Source organism: Stenella coeruleoalba, assembly GCF_951394435.1.
Source record: "Stenella coeruleoalba genome assembly, chromosome: 6".
NCBI lineage: Eukaryota > Metazoa > Chordata > Mammalia > Artiodactyla > Delphinidae > Stenella > Stenella coeruleoalba.
This window is the reverse complement of record NC_137151.1, coordinates 66,055,885-66,078,749: the sequence shown is the minus strand read 5'-3', so window position 1 is coordinate 66,078,749 and position 22,865 is coordinate 66,055,885. Positions and strand designations below refer to the sequence as shown.

General features: G+C 34.2%; 1 protein-coding gene across 7 annotated transcripts in view; it reads right to left on the bottom strand.

Moving 5' to 3' along the window:
* Positions 1-22,865, bottom strand: part of UBR3 (ubiquitin protein ligase E3 component n-recognin 3) — a 224,976-nt gene that overhangs the window by 150,286 nt on the left and 51,825 nt on the right. For all 7 annotated transcript variants that reach the window (XR_013828877.1, XM_079925165.1, XM_079925164.1 and 4 more), the window contains exons 6-10: positions 15,454-15,520; positions 11,056-11,186; positions 9,699-9,927; positions 3,157-3,336; positions 2,430-2,563 (exon numbers count right to left, since the gene is read on the bottom strand). Coding sequence is in view for 6 of the 7 variants with exons in the window: in XM_079925165.1 (XP_079781291.1) it covers positions 2,430-2,563; positions 3,157-3,336; positions 9,699-9,927; positions 11,056-11,186; positions 15,454-15,520 (741 nt within the window). In the remaining variant the exon portion in view is untranslated. The remainder of the gene's footprint in view (positions 1-2,429; positions 2,564-3,156; positions 3,337-9,698; positions 9,928-11,055; positions 11,187-15,453; positions 15,521-22,865) is intronic.

The following is a 22,865-nucleotide window of genomic DNA, read 5'->3' as shown; positions in this document are numbered from 1 at the left end:
ACTCCTTAAAATGACTAATCACTTTCCTACTGGAGGTAGGTTATTCCATGCTATCTCCCCTATTCCCACCACTAACCCCACTTTTATACTTCATATATAGCTGGCTTTTTCATTCTTCAGAAAAGCCTTCCCTGATCCTTAAACGTAACCAGCCTCCACACTCATTACTCTCATAGCAATCTGATATTTTCCTGTAGAACACTTACAAAACTTACAAAATAAACCTGTGTGCTTACTTACTTAATGTCTATCTCTCCTATTAGACTGCTCCATGAGAGCAAAAACCACATCTATTTGGTTTGACACCAAAAACCCGAGAATCTAGATAGCATCTGGCATAGAACAGCATTCAATAGATACTTTTTTGAATGAATGAACAAACCACTCTCATATAAGATGACAGTTTTTTTGATAAATGCTACAATGGAGATTAAACGAGGTACTATAAAAACAGAGACTGGAATCATAAATATGAAAGAATTTAAATGAGCAGATTACATATCAGCTGAGTCTTATGAGTACAATTTTTGAAGAGCTCAACTAATTGTTCTTCATTCCAGTTAGAATCGCTGCCAAAGTCCTACTGCACATCAAACAAACCAAAATCTCTGACAGTGAGACTCAGGCACATGTATTTTGCAAGCTTCCCAGATGATTCTCATATAAGAGAAGCACTGGACTAAGCAGAAAGAATGAGCTCATTTGTCAAAAAAGGGACTAACTTGAACAAAACCACTGGAATCAAGAAAGGAATTGCATGTTGAGGAATGGTAATCAATCCAATGAAGGCATGGAGGTAGAGGGCAGTATAGGAAGGTGAATTATGATAAACAAGTTGAGGGCAAATTGTGGAAGGTCTTAAATGCCTCTATAGGAAATATGGACATTATCCTGTAGACATAAGAACTTGAATGATTTTTAAGCAAAGGAGAGATAAGCACAGAGCTTAGCAGTAACTTCGGTATTAGGAAAAATTACAGTAGGAAGAATCTAGAGGCAGGAAAACCAGTTAAGAAACAACCCAGATTTTAAAAATATAAAGAAATAAATTAAGACAGTGGAAAGAAGTGGTAGAGAGACATTTCTGGTATGAGAGAAAATTCATGGTATCTGATTATAGCTTGAACACAGCTGGTACAGCAAGGGGAGGTTTCTATATTGGATAACTGCATCATTTGAAACACCACACATAAAATGACATAAAGAACACAGCACAGACAAATGTTTTTAAATAGTTTAGGAACCTGAGAAAATTCATGTACCTATAAGGAGATCTACATGAATAACCAGAGCTGTTGTGAATTTCAACCAGGCCAGACTGTAACAGAGTTGTGAGGCATCTGCATTTAGAGAAAGCTGGAGTCATGAGAGAAAACAGAAATCCTCGGACACCAAGGGGGGAAAGTGGCAGGGGGTGGTGGTGGTGGGATGAACTGGGAGATTGGGATAGACATATATACACGGATATGTATAAAATAGATAACTAATAAGAACCTGCTGTAAGAAAAAATAAATAAAATTCAAAAACAAAAAAAGAAAACAGAAACCCACTTAAAGTAACACATACATTTAAAGAATATATGTAAGAGAGTCTCATAATAACCCTGTGAGGAAGAGCAGGCTTTGCTGTACCATTTCTATTTTGTTTCCTTTAGTTTTTTAAAAGAAAAGGAGAAAGACTGAGAAGTTCAAATAGTTTTAAATGAGTTGACCAAGTCACCTAAGTCAAAAGAGGCAGAGCCAAGACCACTATAAAATCTTGTGCAGCACGCTTATTGGTACAGGCTAGCAGGTTGGACTTCATGGGATCCATACAGCAAAATCTTAGTCAAGTCCTTAGTTTAGTAGGGTCAGGAGATAACAAACTGTCCAAGGATTCTGGAGACCCATCAAACGAATACGTTAAAATGCAAAGGTAAAATATATATTTGTACAGAAAGACATAAATGCATGCAATTATAAGCAAGCATTTCTTAACCAATTATAAGAATTTATGTTGTTGCTATGTACCCTTAGGTTCTTTTTACAAACAACTGTAAGTTGTATGAAATGTATACTGATTTTGTGCTTGGAATCTTAAAAGTGTAAACTTTATTGAGGACTATCCTCATCCCTTGAGAGACAAGAAACATTAGGCAACTAACTGATAATGGGTAAAATGAAACAATAAAGATGAATGTGGAGACTTACAAAGCTCCAAAGACTATTCACAATAAGGGAAGGCTGGAATGATATAATAACTCATTTATATAAATGAATTCTAACCTGCCTAAGAATAACAATTAACTGTCTCAGGTCAACTTTCACAAAGGTGAATTCAGAATTAAACACTGCATATTATTACACACAAGTAAACAAATCAATGTTTTCACAAATAATTTTCTTAAATAATTATTTTAAAGGTAAACACAGAAATTAACAAAACATACCCTAACTTTACAATGTGATAAGAGTCCCCACATTGGCTGTGCACAGGCCTCAAGTTCAGCAGCAAAGGCAGCATAGTAGGTCTGAGATTCAAATTCCACATGCTCATTTAGTTCTCGCTTATTTAAGTTCATACCTTGCAAAAATTAAAACAGATATAAACCTTGCCAAATGGAAATAAACACCCATGTTAAAAATCAAGTAAAATACTTCCAAGTACCAAACACATTTTAATGCACACAAATGGCATAATGACACAATATGTATAGAAATTAATAAATTATTAAAAATAAAATAATCTGGTCCTTTTGGAATTCTTTATAAACTACGTTTTCTTAGAAACATTTTGTGAACTGTCTCTTTCTTATATAATATAATTGAATATATTAAATAAAGTCAAAACTATTTTAATTGATGCCGGTTGAAATTTTTACGGAAGTATTATGAGTCTTTCTTGGAGAATAGATTAGAAATTTCTAGATTAATGCTTTCAAATGCTTTTAAAAATTACACTCCTATTTCCTATGTAATAGTTTGACCTTCTTCATAACTCTGATATGTTTTCATGAACACTTTATCAAAATACTTACAAATATCAATTAATATGAGACATTTCACATGTAACTGAATGATGTGCTATTATCTTTTAATTAGTGTTTGACAGTTTAACATTAGGCATTTTGTAAACTAAAAAAAAAAAAAAATTAAGAAAAAATCTGAAATTGATACCTTGAAAGAAAGATACAAAGTTCATCCATGTCACTAACAAACCATGGTCCTCCAAAAATCTCTTAGCCACACTTTGATGAGAAAGGATATTAATAAAATCACTGACAAGAGGCCAGTAAGTGTTATTCTTCAGTAATGCTTCTCCACAATTCACTACCACATGTAAACTGTTTTCTTCATCTAAAATAGACACACACACACAAAAAAAAATTAGTTTAAGAAAATAGTTTTACCAATGATACAGATTATACATTTTAGAATCAGTCACCTCAATTCAAACCCCAGCCTGCCATTTAATAACTATATGGCTTTAGGTATATTACATAGCTCTGAATCAATTTCCTCATCTGTAAAACAGAAAAAGACATATCTTAAGGGAATTAAATGAAATGTTAACATAACACTTAGCACATCATTATAATAATTATTACCACGTCTAACATATTACATGATATTAAGTTAGTTACATGTTTATAAAACCTTATTATTTTCTTGATTTTAATGATATAATGCAATATTTTCAGTTCTAATCAATAAAATGTTTTTATCCCTAGATTAATCTCATTCTATCTTTTCAATAAAATCTGTATGACTTAAACAATATATATTTAATTGCTTTCTTCTATTCAAAGGACATGTAAAAACAATTTTTAACACAGTATTTCAAAAATGAAACAACAAAAAACACATATAAATCTCTTAAGCTTTAAAAAAAAAATCCTCAAAGTTTAAATACATTGCTGGAAGGAGGAGATGGGGAGGATTAGGTTTGTACAAAAACTTTACTATTAGAAGTTATAGCATGTATGCATTAGCTCTGTTGACCTATTCCAGCTTAACTGATTCACTGGACAAACAAGCCCCCCATTCCCACTGTAAAACACACTAATACCCATAATACACAGAATGCTCAAAGCTTGCAGCCTATTCCCTAGTACACAAGCCCCAAGGTATAAGCTTATCCAGAGTCTGTTTTTGCTTCTGTTCATACTAATTGTTCTTTTTACTATAATTATAAAATTTAAGTTACAAATACATAATCTGATAAAATATGAATGCATAAATAGAGGTATAACAAAAACTGGATCATAAGCTTTTGAAAGACAGTAAAAGTGCCTAAGAAAATCTTGGAGGAGAAAAATCACAAAAGTCTAGAAGGATTTTACACTCAGATTGCTTCATGAAAATCTTTATGTTCTTACTCTACTTTAAAGAAACTGAAAATGAAAATCACAGATGCTGCTTTACAGATGTGGTATATACAAGAAGGACGAGGGAGAACTCCAGTAAAGAAAACCATACCTTACAACTGCTTTGCCCAAAATTAAAAGGTTGGAGAACAAACATACATTCCTGTGGTTTAAGTTAAAATCCACTGTTTCAGATACGTATGTATCACTTTTTAACAATGCCTCACTTTAACCAACTTTTCAAATAACCACCTCGTAGTCAAACTCATCAGTGAAGAGGGCTTCTACTGCACTTATTTCCATAAATTAAATTTAGGTTTCAGCCCATGAAATTACTTTACCCAACTCAAATTTAACAAGACATAAGAACAGGACCCACAGTAGGATGAGAGAGGGTATAACTGAATGAGGAAGTGGGGGTAAGGGAGCTTTTATAAATTACCCACATCTGAGATTCAGAAACGCCCTCTCTGACAACTACTGCCACTGTGAGTTGGTGAGCAGCTGATACTGATGAGACAGTGCCTAGGGATGCTGGGATTTTTTAATTTTTTAAAACATTGAGAATCACTGTTCTATTTAAGTGAAATCAGAGGATGAATAAGCAGAATATAATTAATCAAAATCACTATTTTCCTGACACTGCTTTAACTACTACTGTTCTTGTGAAAAATATCTTGGAATCTTTTATGAAATAAAATGATTAGAGCTTCTATTTTTATCCAACTGATACTTTTCCAAATATAGATACAGAGAGAGCAATGATTCAGTGTTAAATCATATTCACTCATCCACAAATATTTACTGAGCTCCTACTCAGGGTCAGGTAATCTAGTAAGCTCTGAAAATAAAGCAGTAAAAAAATCAAGATTTATACATTCTCTCTCTCCACTGAGGTTAATATCTAAGAAAACAGAGTGTGGTAAGGTCTGTAATAGGAAAAGTACAAGAAGTCATAAGAACATACATAAGCTGGTCTACAATTAAGGAAGAGTTTCCTGAGGAAGTGATGTTTAACTGAGATTTACAAAAGGAAGCAGAAATTGGGATTAACCAAATAAACTAGGGATGGAGAGGAAATGGTGTTCTAAGTAGAGGAAGCAGTATAAAAAAGGATGGAATTACTGGGACAAAGAATGCAAAGAATAGGTGGCACAAATGAGTCTAGATGGCCTCATAAATCAGCTTCAGGAGTTTGCAGTTCATGCGAAGAGAATGGCAAGCCACAGAGGGGGTTTTAAGAGAGAGGACATGACTAGATGTTTAGTGTTGAGACTGACTATATAGGAGGGTGCTAATGACTAGTAGTAGAAGGCCTAAAGATGGCAATGGCTTGAACTATGGTATTGGCATGAAGATGCAGAGGTGAAAAGAATTGGCTATTCTAAGATATTCAGAAGGATTTAAATGACAGACCTGGTGATGTTCACTATTTCTACAAAGAGTAAGAAGTCAAAAATGACTCCTAGGTTTTTAGGTTGGGCAACTCTGTAGATGGTTAGAGTAGTACCAACACACCGACTTGAGTGCTAATACACACATACATATATACACATACACACATATGCACAAATGCAATAGAAAAGAAGCAGGCTTGATAGAGACAGAATGGGTTTTTGGTGCTGACACTGAGTGTCTGAGGTGCTTGTAGACATCCAAAGGATATAGTTTAATAAACAATTTGATATGCAGGACAGAAGATCAATCTGGCATTATTAGCAACTACAGACATTCCTATAGTTATGCAACACATAGTTTGGTGGGTTTTTTTTTTAAACTTTATTCCTTCTTTTTTTTTTAAAGTTAACCATTTTTTTTTTTATTTATTTATTTTTGCTGTGTTGGGTCTTCGTCGCTGCGTGGGCTTTCTCTAGTTGCAGTGAGCGGGGGCTACTCTTCATTGCGGTGCACAGGCTTCTCACTGCAGTGGCTTCTCTTGTTGTAGAGCATGGGCTCTAGGTGCACGGCTTCAGTAGTTGTGGCACAAGGGCTCGGCAGTTGTGGCTCACGGGCTCTAGAGTGCAGGCTCAGTAGTTGAGGCGCATGGGCTTAGTTGCTCTGTGGCATGTGGGATCTTCCTTGACCAGGGCTCGAACCTGTGTCCCCTGCACTGGCAGGCGGACTCTTAACCACTGCGCCACCAGGGAAGTCCCACAACACATGGTTTTAAGTTCCATTTTAAACAGACAGTTGCATAAGACAAACTGTAAAATTTCAGAGATATGGGAAGTTATGAGTTATATTTGGAATCACAAAGTACTATGGTGCAGAAATGAATACAACAAAGTAAAAGTATAAGGAAGGGAGCACGTACTACTAGAGGCTTTTTCCTATTAATCTTCAGCTATTGCTGTGGTCATGTGAATTCTCATTGTATCAGCTCCTACATTTACTAACAGTGTAGAAAAAATTTTCAAATATTGTCTAATGACAATGTATACAAAGGTTAGATAGGGGCTATTACAAAGTAAGAAGTATAAAGAACTTGTGTAATATCTGTAGCTAGTTCAATATATTTAAAACTCATTCCAATACTCTTCATGTAAAAACAGGGAAAACATATGGTGCTTTTAGAAAACCAGTAAGTATGTAACATGAAATGTTATGCTACTTTTGAAAGAGGAAAAAAAACAGAACAGGAGCTAAAGATAGTTTTAGACTTGGCTTAGAAATAATGTAATTTATTGCTATAAAAAATACATTTATATTTAAAGATCTTAGCAATGCTACTTATAGCTATTTAGCTTTTGGAAAATTCAATTTGTGTAAGAATTTCCAGGACAGACTAACTGCATTAGAAGGAAGTATGTGTAGAAAGCAACTAAGACCATGTAATACGATTTCAGAAAATATGGGAAAAATGAGAAACACAGAGACAGCAAGACCAAGTGCCAAGAAACACCAACACTGATAGAACAAGTAGAAGATAGTTTCATGCCACACAAAGAACAGAGAATCAACAGTGTAAAATGATAATGAAAATCAAGCAAGATAAGGTCCAAAGTGTTGCCACTGGCTTCCTTATCATGTAGTCATAGAAAGGGTGACCATATAATTTATCATATAAACAGGGACACTTTTGAGGGTAAAAAGGACTGTATGAAAAATGATGTCAAAAGAACAGGCAGGGCTTCCCTGGTGGCGCAGTGGTTGAGAGTCCGCCTGCCGATGCAGGGGATGCAGGTTCGTGCCGCAGTCTGGGAAGATGCCACATGCCGCGGAGCGGCTGGGCCCATGAGCCATGGCCGCTGAGCCTGCACGTCCGGAGCCTGTGCTCCGCAATGGGAGCGGCCACGACAGTGAGAGGGCCACGTACCACAATAAAAATAAAAATAAAAATAAATAACAGGCATAACTTGGAGCTGTTCTGGGGAAAGTAGGACATGTGGCTACCGGAGTCATGGACAATTTTGGAGACAGCAATAGAATGACGGAAGCAGACACTAGATTGAGGTGGGTTAATGAGAGACCGGAAGATAAGGAAATGAACATAAAAACTCTCTCAGGAAAGATGCCTATAGCAAAAAGTGGGAGGCAAACTCATATACATCTTCCTCCCAAACATTCTCCTCTGAAATGCAAACCATATAAAAGAAGCATAGCTAAACCACTTAGTCAGGAAAACAGACTCAAGATTCTTTTCAAAAGAGTAAATACTTCTAATTTTTTTAAGTTTTCCAGTTTATAAATTAAAAATACTGTACTTGTGAAAAGTCCTTTTCTAGTTATATAATTCTACACATAAGAATATCACTGATATAGCTGAATGATGATAGACACTATTTCAAAAAAGAAAAGAGAAAGTAATATACATAGCTAAATCTCTAAGAAAGAAAAGGTCATCCTACACAAAGACAGAAACAGTACAATACAAAGCAGCTCTTATTTTTTCTTTTAAAAAGGTAAAGAGGTACACTGTTCAATGTAAATAATGTATTATTCTCCCACTACACCTACAATGGGAAGGCAGAGTTACGCAGTGGGCCAGAGTATGGGTTAGACACCTAGCTTTACCACTTACAGCTATAAAACCATAGATCACTGACTTTTCAACTTCCTAAACCAGAAATGCCTCATCTATAAAATGGAAAAAACAACATTTACTCCCCAGAATTACTGATAAATCAGATAATACATATAAAGTACTGAAAAAAAAGCATGGTATACAGTAAGTGCTCAAAAGATGGTAGCCATCATCATTATTAGCAAGCTATTATTATATATAAGGCAACATGCCCTGCACTGAGTCCTGTATAAATTTTCAGGCTATGGTATTGCATCTGAGAATAGCCAGACTATCAGTATAAAGAGAAAATAGGAGCTGATATGCAAAAGGAGACAACAGTAGAAGGCAAGTCTCAAGTATAAGATCTCCCATCCACAGAGAATGGAAAGGTCCTAAGATTTAATTTGAGGCATTATTTGTTGTTATTTTTTAAGTTTAGCTCCAAGTGCCAACAAGTGAAGACACAGTCCTATTAATGTTGGCCTGGCTGTATTGTGGCTAAGAACAAAGATTCTGACATCAGGAGATATAAAGTCCTTCTTGGCTCTGTCATCTACTAACTATATAATCTACAGCAAATGATTTAATTTCTCTAAACTTCAATTTACTCATCTTGAAAGTGGAAATAATAATAATGCCAATCTAGAGAGTTGTTCAGAAGCTTAATTGAGACAACATATAAATAGTATTAACAGAGCGCCTAGTACAGAGCAAATACTCAAATAATATAAATTATTACAAGGAGGTGAAGTCAAGATGAAAGACCACAAAGAAATAAGAATGGGAGGAATTCCTAGAAATGTTATGGCAATTTGAGGAGGCATGAAGGAAGAAAATTAAAGATCACACTAAAGGAACATATAAAAGGCAAGATTTATTCCAACTTTTAAATTATAAAAGTATATGCATATAAAATGTCTAAAGCTGACAGTAACAAATTCATGATTAAAAAAATAGAAACATATCTAATTAATAAGAAAATGGTTAAATAATGGTAAAGTCATATGATATTACTACCTGCAATCATGAAAGAACATGTTCTTGATGTGTACACTTGATAGCATATTTTAAAGTACATATTCGCATCTATAAATATACTCACATCACACAAAAAGACAGAAAAGAAATATCCCAAAATATTTGTTAATATTATTTGTGAATAACAAAACTATAGGTGATTTTAAAGTTTTTCTTTAAATTTTGCTGAAATTTTAAAAAATGTTTCTTTAACAAACATGTATTATTTTATAATATTTTTAAAAGCTATTTTTAAGCATAAAGGAAGTTTTTAAGATTAGTTATACAAAGTATACTTATAAAACTAGTGAAAATAATTCTGAGTTTACCTTGTAGCTCACTTTTAATAAGGCAACTTTCCATCATGTATAACAGCACAGTGACCATAATATCCAGCAGCTGACATTCTTCTGTTACCTGTCTGGCTAGCTCCTCATTGCTGAACAACTGAACACTAATATGCACAATTCTGTTAGACATTGTGTCTGATTCATGACTTTTCTTCAGTGTTTTCATAATGAAAGCGTAATGCTGAACAAAAGTTTTTGTAAAAGCAACCTGTAAAATGTTTTAAATAGGAAGAAAAAAAACACAGTTTAAGTTTTACAACACATTTTCCAACATATTATACTAGCATTTTTAAGTTATGATTAGCTTGTGATGATATCCAAGATAAATGGAAAAATAATTTCAGTGATGATGGTAGTCTTACATTTGTCCTTTTTTGGAAAATTAGCAAAATACTTTGGTGGTTAAAAAAATGTTCAATATGTATTTTAAATTATTAAAGTTTTAAAGCAATTACAAAGATAGTCTAAAAATACAAATCTTCACTTTGCTCACAAATATATCAATTCAAGTATGTGTCTTTGTCCTGTGCTACCAACTTTAACAACAAAATCTAAAGCCTCACCTGCAAACCATCACAGAGTTGTTTATATAACTAAACAATAAGTGAGTCAACGTGACTACTCCAAAAGAAATAATATCTTTTCCTATTTGATCTGAAAGCCAACCACTATTCTGACCAAATATTCTCTTCTGTATACCATATACACTTCCTCTATTGCTTTCTTAAGCAGGTATAAAGACACAAAACAACAGCATTATTAAAGTGTCACTCCTAAAGAGGCTTTACTACCTAAACCATAAGAACTATAGCATGATTTATTGTCTTTTCAGACACTACGTTGTGTAACTTTGCCATAACCATACGGTAGTAACAGGTGAGTCCACACCCTCTGAAACTAGAGGCTTCACCTATGTACATGTGTACATGAGTCAATACCATTGTGTCTTTAAGAGTTATGGCCAGCAGCTACAAACTCCATGCTTTTCCCATGCCTAACCATACAATCTAAATTCAGTTGCCCCCATTAAACATTCTCATAGCACCTTGTACCTTTCTCCTTTAGAGAACTTACTACAATTTGTAACTACATATTTATTTGTGCAACTGTGTTTTTGTTTGTCCCCCAGCAATCCCTTTGGACCAAGTTTCATGCACAAAGGCAACCCTTAGGAATCCTGCTCTGTAATAGTGCTTTGACTCAGATCTACAATACTGTGCTTTTTGTGCAGGCCCTCTTTTGGCAACAGAGCTGAGAAATATATCAAAAAGATTTAATATTGAAAAGGCAAAGAAAGAGAAGCAAAGTTCAGAAAGGAAGGAAAAAATGTAGATACCTTATACTCTTGATCTGGAAGCATGTTGAGTAAGAAAGTCACCATCTTCTGGGGAAATTCATACTTTATGGTCCAAAACAATAGTTCTTCTAAGAAACTTTTATGCTTCAAAACATCCATTATGGATTGATCTACATAATAAAAATAAAATTTATCACCCTAATGATTTAAGTTGCTCATCTCACTAAACCTTACCATGATTAATAACCCATCAACCTCAAACATCTGAACATACCTAAAAATTAAGGCTATCCTTTCAATAATTCAAATGATAATGCTAACAATATCAAGCTAAATTTCTACAATGTCCACAGTATATATATAATAAAATACTTAATCCTTATAATTTAATATAAAGCAGTTACTAGAAAAATACGTAATTACTTGACCTTAAACATAAGCCATTTATCTAAAATTTCTACTAAGATTTAAAATAATTATCTTACAAGAACAATATTCATGGCACTTAATTTAAAATAGTAATAATAATTTTAACCTAAAAACATACTATTAAGGACATAAACTCCAAAGTTATCTAAATTTTTTATTTTTGAAAAAAATCTTTATGGATGAATAATTTATTCCTCTAAAATTATCCTTCATAAATGAAATATTAACTTCCCTAGAGAAGATAATCACTAGTGCATTGCTTACTCTAGTATACAGAAGCATTTGCTTTTTTCTGGTAGGAACATACCGGGAAACACATAGAACATTAGATATGCTTACTTGTACTGGACTCAAGATGCCCTCTTCATGCATGGAGGAAACAGGAAATGCATGCCCCTTTTGAATAAAGGTATTCAAAGGGGGGAATAAAATTATTTACTGGAAAGTTTATTTTCTAAAGCCAAGTACCACTCCTTGAGGGTTAGGCTGTCTCTTGCTTATCTCTGCCTCCTTGCCATGCTTAATCAACAGAAAGGTCTCAACTGGTATATGATGAATTGAAATGTTTTAAATTTTTATTTTACATTGGAGTATAGTTGATTAACAATGTTGTGTTAGTTTCAAGGTGTACAGCAAAGTGTGAACTGAATATTTTTAATACTTTGGCTATCTCTTTCTCTCACTTTCTCTAATTTTTTTCCCCTCAAAATGAACTAGAAAATTCTATTAATCTTTATTGGAGCAAATTATCTTGGGATACTGCTCTGGATCATCAGCTCTATATAAGGGCATCAAGTGTCAACTATGAATGGACTGTTTCAGTGACAGTGCTTAAGCAGAGACTAGAGTTAGATGAGATATTTGAAAAACCAGTATCACATGAACCAAAATACTCAGGTACAGCCCTAACTATATCACAGTTGAAGTAGTCTTGCAGGGTAACCCTGCAGAGTTTTTTCAATTAACCTTATCCCAATCCTACCCCAGTGTCACAGTTCTTCTATTATTGAGTAATGTGTTCATACCACATCTCCTCAGGTAACGGGTCTAAATGAGTAACAACTCAGTATTTAATCACTCTCTTGATTCTTTTGTAAAACACTGAGTTTAATAAGACTTGAATCAGATATTAAAGTTAGATGTAACTTTAACCCCATGTTAGATTAATAATTAATAACCCATTATTTTCAGAATAATAATTTCATTAATCTAGAGACACTATGATTTAGATTACAGAGAGACCGAAGTATCTGCTAATCCCCTATCTAACTCCCTTTCAGTGGTGCCTTTAGTATGAACCGTATGTAGTAGGAGTAAAAGTATAAATACAATTACACTACACATCCCTTTATTGGAAACAATAATTCTTTATTTTCCAAATCTCAGAATTTTCTACTTGTAAAACAGAAATCTCTTCCTCTTGAAATAGATCATTCCCAGGATATGGCAATGATTTAAAAAGAGACATAAACCAGTCCTGCAAGAAATGAGGTAAAATATATTCAAAGGCACAAGCTGACAGATTCAAAGCCAAAAAAGTAATAAAATTAGGGACCAAATGAATCAGGTGACAGGAATATAAGGATTACAATTAAAACTTAGAATATAATCCACAGCACACATTGCTGAAGCCAATTTAATTCTCAAAATTCACTTGGTACTAACATGACTGAAAATTTCACAGACTGCCAAAAAAATAAAACCCTCACAGAGAAGTGCTTCTGAAAATAATTACAAAGTTGAACAAAACTAGTAGTATTTATCCTAAAATTCAGTTATAACTCTCTGCAAGCTTGTATTAGCCAAAGAAAAGCCTGAAGCTACCATAATTATTATATGTCAAGCATTTAAAAAGATACATTGACTTTGTTTTAAATAAATAAAACAATATGAATGCACCAGAAAAGCTACGGCTTCTACTAAAATGCTGCAGTTATGTACAATCCAATTTTTCTAACTTCAGACATTTAAAAAAAGGGAGAAAAACCCACAATGTCTTCACTGTTATTCTTAAAATAAATGATATCAGTTTCCCAAGATATTTAAAGCATGTGTTATATGTATTACGTGTTATGTTATGGAAATGTGGTTAGAAATGCTTCCATTAGTTATGTATGATTATTGACCTTTAAAATCTTGATAAAATTGTCATGACCTTTACAACACCTAAACAACTCAGGCCAAATTGTAAAAAGAGATTTTTGAAGAATCAGTATGTGGTACAAATGCATGACAGCATTTAATTTAGACAGTAGAGTCCAGCCTCTGCAACTCACAAGCTCAATAATCTTGGCCATGTCAGCTGAAGCCCTCTAGGCCTAGGCTTTTCACCCTTAAAATTGCAGTTTTGAGAATAGACAGTGAGGTGTTTGTTAGCACAGTGCCTCTCCTCTTGCCTATCATTACATGTTTTATTTTCAGCTCACTTTCAAACTGCTGAATCAAATTCTTACAAAAACTAAACCACTCTCTGAACTTCAGACATTTTCAAAAGCAACAATTACTTTTTGAAAACAGAGGTTCTACTAATTCAAAAAGCCTCACTTTCAACTTTTTCAAAAAGCCACTTCTTCCACATACATACTTAAACCAAACATGATAACTGATCAAGTCTTAAATCTCTATACTACTTCTTACCAGTAGAGGAAGGAAGAGAAAACAATCAATCACAAATGCAAAAAAATTCATATAATAGAAAATCAACTTCAACATAAAGGCTGCATAAAAAGTAACTTCAGCCAGAGTTTGACCAGGCTGAAGGAAAACAATGACCTCTTACGCCATAACAGGTATTTTCTGAACACCCCTGAAGCTTAAACTCAAGTATATGCCTAACAATCTCCTCCAACTCAGATGTGTCTCAAGGACTCAGGTAAACACATGGACAACTCTGGTAAGTCAAGAGGCCAGTTAGCCACATGGACTTCTAATTTCTTTCAGGCATTACAGGTTCTCTGCTGGGCCACGAAGAACGGGAAGATGTGCATGTTGGCTAGCAAATCAAATTTCATGCCCTTTACTAACATTCTGTAAGTTAAAGGCAACAACATGAGTAACGAAGTGAAGACTTGCAGACTTACAAAATGAGCCTCAACGGAAACTGCCTGCTTGCTCCACCTTCCAAGCAGTCCTAAACTTTCCACAAGACACACTTATCACCAGAAGTAAGAATCTTTTCATCAAAATAATATTTTAACCTCTGGAGACTTTCTAACAGACCATACTAACCCAGAAAATAGACTATGTTAAGATTTGGAAATCCATGGCAAAAATCCAGAGCACAGGCTGCCAACTAATAACAAGTACTCTAGAAAAGCTTTTGGGGAGGGTCAAGAAAATATAGTGATAAAGCATTTAAACTCTGGGATTTGAATTAAGGACCTACTTCTCATTAGCTGTTAAACCTAACATGTCTCCATTTCCTCATTCATAAAATAGTAATAATAATAAAACCCGCTTCATATGGTTACTTGGAGAATTAAATGACACAATGCATGTGATGTGATTAGCACTATGTCTAGCATATATAAAAAGTTCAATAAATATTACTCATTACTAATCTATTCCCTCACTACAGGCATATCTACTTCTTCCTTTGCAACAATATGTATTGAGTCCTTTCTGAGCCCTTAATATGTGGTAAGTGCCATTCATTCTCATTCTCACTCTTTCACTCTTGTTACTTTTTCTCACACACACACCCAAAATCTCCCTCTTGCTCATCCTTTAAATCAAATTAAAGCTTTACACCAAATATGCTGCATCCAAATCAAAGATTCAATGAAGAGACTAGTTTTCTGGCTCAAATATGATGTTGCTCATTTTATAAAGAAAACAAATGAACAAAATCCCAACAGTAAGGGTTTTACTTGCTTTCGAGGTCCCCCCACAATCACGCTCTAACAACACTTTCTCCATATTAGACAAATCTAATAACATTACTCTCCCTTCAAGTGCTCTTAATGATTAAGCATTTTTTTATACAAGGAAAAAACAAAATATAAATACCTTTGGTGTTACTGCTTAGTTTAACCCTCTTTCTCTTGCCCAGACCTTGACTCCCATCCTGATCCTCCTGGAGAAAAACAAAATTAGCATTATCTATAGTCCTATTCATGAATTTATACATTTTATGTAAATATAAATATGCTTATAAATTATGTTAAATATAAAATATAGGCATGCTTACATATTATTAACCAACAATTTTATGTATTTGCTGTCATAAAATATATTTTAATGCTGCTAACTTTAAATTGAAAATTAAATTTAAAATTAGCATTATAATTAAAATATATCATGAAAATCCTTAGGATTAAAATATAAGAGTTCTTAAACTTAATCTGTGCTTCTAATGAAAGACTCTTAAATACCCCAAAATGCCAAAATAAAAATTTTCCTAACCTTATAAATATAATATCAAAGAAGCTAAAGGCGAGGAGGGAGCAGATTAGCATAGGAAGGGGAGAAGGAGAAGAAGGTTAAAACAATGAATAGAGGAAAGGCTTTGAAGAGTCTAACACAAACAAAATGAGTTCAAGAGATCAAGTTCTGAAAAATAAGCATAGCATATTAGAAGCTGGAGTTGACAGTCAAAAAAATAATATAAAAACAAATTAAAATGTGCTTAGGAAAAAAATCCAAGAAGAAAATACATGCATTTCTGCTCACATGTAATGTATCTATTCCTGAAAAAAACCTCATATTAAAAACAACAAGGCAGACTTCCCTGGTGGTGCAGTGGTTAAGAATCTGCCTGCCAATGCAGGGGACACGGGTTTGAGCCGTGTCCAGGAAGATCCCACATGCTGTGGAGCAACTAAGCCCACGAGCCACAACTACTGAGCCCACGTGCCACACCACTGAAGCCCGCGTGCCTAGAGCCCATGCTCCGCAACAAGAGAAGCCACCGCAATGAGAAGCCTGTGCACCACAACGAAGAGTAGCCCCCACTCGCTGCAACTAGAGAAAGCCCACACACAACGAAGACCCAAAGCAACCAAAACTTAATTAATTTAAAAGAGAGAACATGTAAATATAGAAAACACTTTAAAGATGTTAAAAAAAAAAAAAACTAAGCTGGGTCTTCCTTGGTGGCGCAGTGGTTAAGAATCCGCCTGCCAATGCAGGGGACACAGGTTCAAGCCCTGGTCCAGGAAGATCCCACATGCCATGGAGCAGCTAAGCCCATGCGCCACAACTACTAAGCCTGCCCCTAGAGCCCACGAGCCACAACTACTGAGCCTGTGTGCCACAACTACTGAAGCCCATGCGCCTAGAGCCCACGCTCTGCAACAAGAGAAGCCACCGCAATGAGAAGCCTGCACACCGCAATGAAGAGTAGCCCCCGCTCGCCTCAACTAGAGAAAGCCCGCGCACAGCAACGAAGACCCAACAACAGCCAAAAATAAATAAATAAAATTTAAAAAATTTTTAATTGAAAAAAAAAGTCTTATAGGAAATAAAAGGGTGAGGGGCAGACCACTCACAACCTATTTTGTAACCTAGAAAGTTTGTAACCAAAGAAGTAACAGAAGCAATAATCAGTACCTGGGGAGATCATTTGGATGCCCAGGCAAACATCTTGGAGTGATTTGAGGCTGTCTCAGGGGATGTTAACAACCTACCACAACAAAAAAGTGGGAAGCTAGCTGGCTGAGACAACACAGAGGGAAGAGGAGCAGAGGAAGCAGCCTGCTACTAGAGAAACCAACAGTGAGGCTAGCGATGTGCCTCTTAGGGAGGGAGCGATGGGTGCAGATGCTCATTTCTGATTTACTTTGAATGTTGCTAAAAAGGTTCCTGCTGCCTTCATAGTTTATGGTTTTTTCCCCTCCAGCTAAAGGATATGATTCTACCCCACTATCCCAGCTCTCCTGAGCTAGGAAAGATTGCATAGGAATCCAAAACTTCCATGTTATACTGACACCTTTTTCCTATATTTCCAAACATATATGAGCCAACTGGTATTATAAAGACATGTGGTAGCATTTTGGCACACAGTCTGTTGTGCTAACCAATTATGTTGGTGGCAGGTTAGAATCATGGTACAAATTCCCAGACACTTGCTCAATTAAATCGAATCCCCAAAGCAGAAAAGCCTCGGCTTTAAGCTGCTGCTCTGCCCACTGGTGTAGTCTCCTTGGCCTGCGCACCACAGACTTAACTCCAGGTTTCTGCCAAGTCCAGCATCAGTCCTCAGGACCAGTCTGGGGTTACCCAAAGACACTACTTAGCTCAGCATTTACCAACCACTTCAATATGCTCTCCCTGTTAATTCCTACCAAAGCCAGGCCTCTATGGTCTACCTGGCAGTAACACTGACGGTCAAACTATACTCTCCTCTTCCTCTGCCACCCTCACCTTGCCCTTAGAGAAACTCAACCAGTATGAAATTTGGAGCCATAAAAGACAGACATAAGAATGTAAAACTATGCCACAGGACCCAGAAGGTTCTAAAATTTGAGATTTTAGCTAACAGCCATTTATGAAACTGCTCTCCCAGCCCTGAGAGAAAAAAAAAAAAAAAAAAAAACTTTTAATGTTATATTCCAGGTTAGGATTACTTCATAATTTCAAATACAAACTTCCTACGAAAAGAGTGTCCTTGATCAAGCAACAGTCATGGCAATACAAAGTTTTATAAATTTCCCAACCTTACACTTTAAAGGACAAGTAAAATTAGCCAAGCAAAGGAAAGGAAAGTCATTCCAAGAGGACATCATGAATAAAGATAAAGGCACAATGACAAAAGTCTAGAAACAAAGATCAGCTTGACATCATCATAGATATCAAACTCAGCTAGGAAGGGAGTTTATCTCCATCTAAACTGGTGGGAAAATGTGCACTCTTGTACATTGTTTGAGAGAGTATATAATAAAACTATTGTCCTGAATGGCAATTTGTCAATACACATGTCAAAAGTCGTTAAAGTATATCTATCACTGGAACAGAAATTCCAGTTCTAGGAATTTATCCTGAAGAAATAATCAGACAAGTGAATATATGCATAGATACTCATCACAATGTTATTTATAATAGAAAAAAAAAATCTTTGGTTTCCAACAGCAGAGCAGGGGATTACGTAAATAATATATAATAATATATAGCACACATATATCCTATGAAGAAAAACAATACTAGAGCTCTATATTCACTGTGACCAGATAGATGTTCAAAAACTATTACTATAAATGAGAAAAAAAAATGGCATGCTATGAAAAATAGCATATGGAGTATGAAACCATTTAAGTACTGATAATATACACAAATAAAATCTCTTAAAATATACCCCTTGCTACAGATGTTCAAAACTACCATTAGTAAGAACAGCATGTTACCGAACAGCATATATATAGTAGCATGGAGCCATTAAATATACTATATATAAAATCTGTTAGAATATATTTGTTTACAGTAAGTCATCTCTAAGTGATAGAGTAATAGGTAATTTCATCATCTTTTTGCTAATATTAATTTTCTATTTATTCAACGATGACAATGAACTATAGCTTTAAGCTAATAAATGTTTTTAATACTAATTCTGATTGCCAATCCTAACTACAACAATCTGCTCAAGATAATGGATTACTGTGTTATCTATTACAAGTCCCATTTTTTTTATTTTGAGAAAGAACAAAACTGTTAACAAACAGGAATAACTTCCAGTGGTGGGATATTCAGGCATTAAGGAAGATGAAAACAATTCCGTTATCATGACAAGACCCCACCCACCACAAATTCATGATAGGGAGTTATAGTTCTTTCCCATTTATCCATGAGAAAACAGTACAGAAGCCCTGGGAGAAAATGATGGTCCAGCGGACAAAAGAGGAAATAAATAACCTCAACCCAGACAGCATTTGTACAGCCCTCAGAAACACTTTCCAAACCTTAACTAGTTCCTGGGCACAGAAGTAGACAATATTGCTATGTGTGTTTCAGGCATAAAATACATATACAAGTCCAAAATGAGAGAAGAAGACCCCCCCAAAAAAAATCAGATTCAAATTCCTACCCTGCAAAATTTACAGATGGTTTTTCAACCCAAATTAACCTTTCTTTCTTTCTTGGATGAATTTACTGGACAGATGAAAAAAAAATGTGAGCTCCATAAAAAGAAGTCAAGTAAATTCACAGCTGGTTAAAACAATACTCAGAGAATGTTAATACAGAATACACAAAGCTAAAAGGAACATTTAACATATAAGGTTATAAAAATAAAATCCAAAGGAGATCTTGAGAGACTAGAATGAAATGAAAACAACATTTATGTAAGCCACTGTAATATGAGACTGTTTGCTTTAAACCAATTCTACAAATACAAAGCTGAGAGGGAGCTCTCAAACTTGTCTGAGAGCTGAAGGGGTGGGTGGGGTGGGGGATCTGGGCATTTCATTTGACCACTGGGGCTCCCGCGACAGTCTAGCATAGCAGCTAAAAGGCTAACAAAAAACCTTGGGCCTTAAGGAAGCCACAACATGCTTCATGACAAGATGTCCTTATGACTCTATACCAAATCAGATCATAGATTTTAAAAGGGAATAAACATATGAAAGAGCTATGAGCAGCAGAGAATACTAAATAACTAAAGCTAAAAATTTAAAGGGGTGTCTTATGGGAGTAAAAATTAAAATATCTCTACAGGGGAAAACAAGAAGAAACGTGTGAAAATTGTAATATTTAACACAGTATTGAGAAGAGATTCCTAATAATTAGAGCTATCAAACAAAGGAACAAGTTGCTTCATAAACTCGGTAAAGCTCCCAACGACTGGAAGTGTTTATGGAGAGGGTTACCAATTGTCAGGAATGTTGTAAAATCAATTCCTAAACTGGAAAAGAAATATATTAGATATTTCTAAGGCCTTCTCACCAAAAGTTTCTGTGATTCCCCACCCCACCCTTTACCTTTAATGTAATTTATGATAACTAACTAATTAAAACCAAATCTTATACCTCAAAATAAAACAGTATTTTTCTTTTACCTATTCATTTATGAAAAGCTACTCTGGCTTTCAATTTCAATAATCCTGCTTTTGCTGTAAGTTTTGACCAAATTAGTTTTAACTTTTCATTGCATTCTATCTTGAATAAAGGCAAGAATATCGAGAGCACATCTACATAGTAACTTATTTTATTTTGTTAAGTATTTATTTTCAGTTATGTAAGAGTATGCAAAACAGAAGACTAGAGGTAAACAAACAAAATTAATAAACAATGGTTATCTCTGGATAGCACAGCTGAAGGTAAATGTTTTCTTTTTTTATTCTGTTTTTCTATTTTTTCAATTTTTCCACAATGAACATTCATATTTTTATAGTTACACGGGGGGAAAGTGTTTTAAATGATTTCATACAGAGATTAATGATCTGGTCATTGCACACAGAAAAATGGACATTGCTACGGTAATGGCCACAGTGACTATAATCTTTCCTTGAAAAGTTATCTTGATCTAAGAGGTCCTATTTTCTCTAAGAAACTCTCTATTACACCCATGTACATATAATTCTAGAGATAATTTTCTTCTGAACTGAATTATGTGATGGTTATAAATAAATCTAAACAAAAAATGAATAAACACAAATTTACATTTTAAAATACTTAATGAAGTTATAATGTGCTCCTATTTTCTTTTCTTTTTGGTTCCATACAACACAAAGACATATTAGCTACACAAAAAAAGAGTAAGAAATAGTAGTATGAAGAATGTCATGTGTATAAATAGCCCTGCTGAGTACATAATGTTCTCTTACTCTAGGGACAGCAGGGACAAATACCTGACACAACTTGTGTGAATAAAATTAAGTAGAGAGTAATAGTATACACATTCAAGTAAAACTTTACAAATAGGAAAAACCTTGCTGCTGTTAGAGTTTCAAACCTGTTTCTTCATTTTTAAAACAAAGTGGTAGGACTAGATTACCCCTAGGATCTCTTCCAATTCTAACTTACAACATTTTTAAAATTGTTACAATTCCCTCTCTATAGTAGTTTTTGAGATGTCACTGCCCTCTTCTCATTCTGTCTTCCTTTTTATACAATTTGTTAAATTATAAGAATGAAATCACAAAAAGGGTTTGTTCAATAATCCCATGGGCCTGTAAGATAAGGGTGTAGAAATTCCAATTCTTAAGACATATTCAGCTCTTCATGAAATTTCAAAAATAAATACTAAAAGCAAACAATCATTTGTGCCTGCAGTTGCAAAATAAAATGCAATATGGCTTTAAAAGCTTTAACGAAATTTTAAAATGGCATAAAATAGGTATTTGTTCAAAAACATCTGTATCTGGGTACTCTTCTTCTATCTTTCCATCTACCTTATCCTTTCAACTACTTTCTCCTTTATCTATTCCATCCTTTATTAAATTTAATTTGCTTGCATTTTCATCATTTATATATGTAAAAAGTGCTTTGAAAAGAAGTACAATACAAATTTAAAATATTAATGTCATTAGTTTTTTTTTAATATCATTAGTTTTTAAGTGAGTGGGTGGAAATTCTTGTATTTTCCCTCTAAATATATCACACTAAAACTCAATTAACTTATTTATGATAAGTTAATTCTTATTTATGATATCTTAATTCTTATTTTAATTCTTAATTAATTTAATTTAATTTAAGAATTTAATTAATTTAATTAAATTAAATTAATTTAAGAATTTAATTAATTCTTAATTCTTATTTATGATATCTAGGCACAAAAGGAAGCTTTTTCCATGTAGGTCACTGGTCCTATTAAAATAATGTTTCTCATTTAAAAAATAAAAGCAGAACAGAAGACCCCAAGAAGAGATTAGCAGAAGAGTTACACTAATTTTATAATTTCAGTATAAATTAAAAGCAAATTTATAATTTCAGTATAAATTAAATTCAATAATTTCAGTATTAATTAAATTCAAAACTATATTTTGTTCCTTAAACTGCAATGAATGCTGTAAATTTTTATTATATCTCCTTTTGTTTTACAAAGGTAAAGATCAACTTTTTAAAAACTCTTACAACTTCAAATATAAGCTTTCACTCTCTTAAGGTACAATAATAACTACTATACTTAAGGAAAACTTTGTGATCTTAGTTAAAACCCTACAGTAGCCATTTCTAGCTACAGTGGTATTTCATTACCATGTTATAGTTTTTCCCAACAGACAAGTACCACTGAAATAGATGGAAAAATACATACTCAATTATTGGTATGTCACGAGTCATTTCTAGGATATCAACAGAATCCAGGGAAAAGAATGGCAAATGGCACATACTGGTTGTGGAAGTTTTGAAACGTGTTTACAAATTCTTTGACACTCCTCCCTTCGAGAGACGGGATTTACCTCCTTTGCCATTAAATCTGAGCCCATCTTAGCAACTCACAAGGAACAGGATGCAGTGGAAGTGATACTATGTAACTTCCAAGGCTAGCTC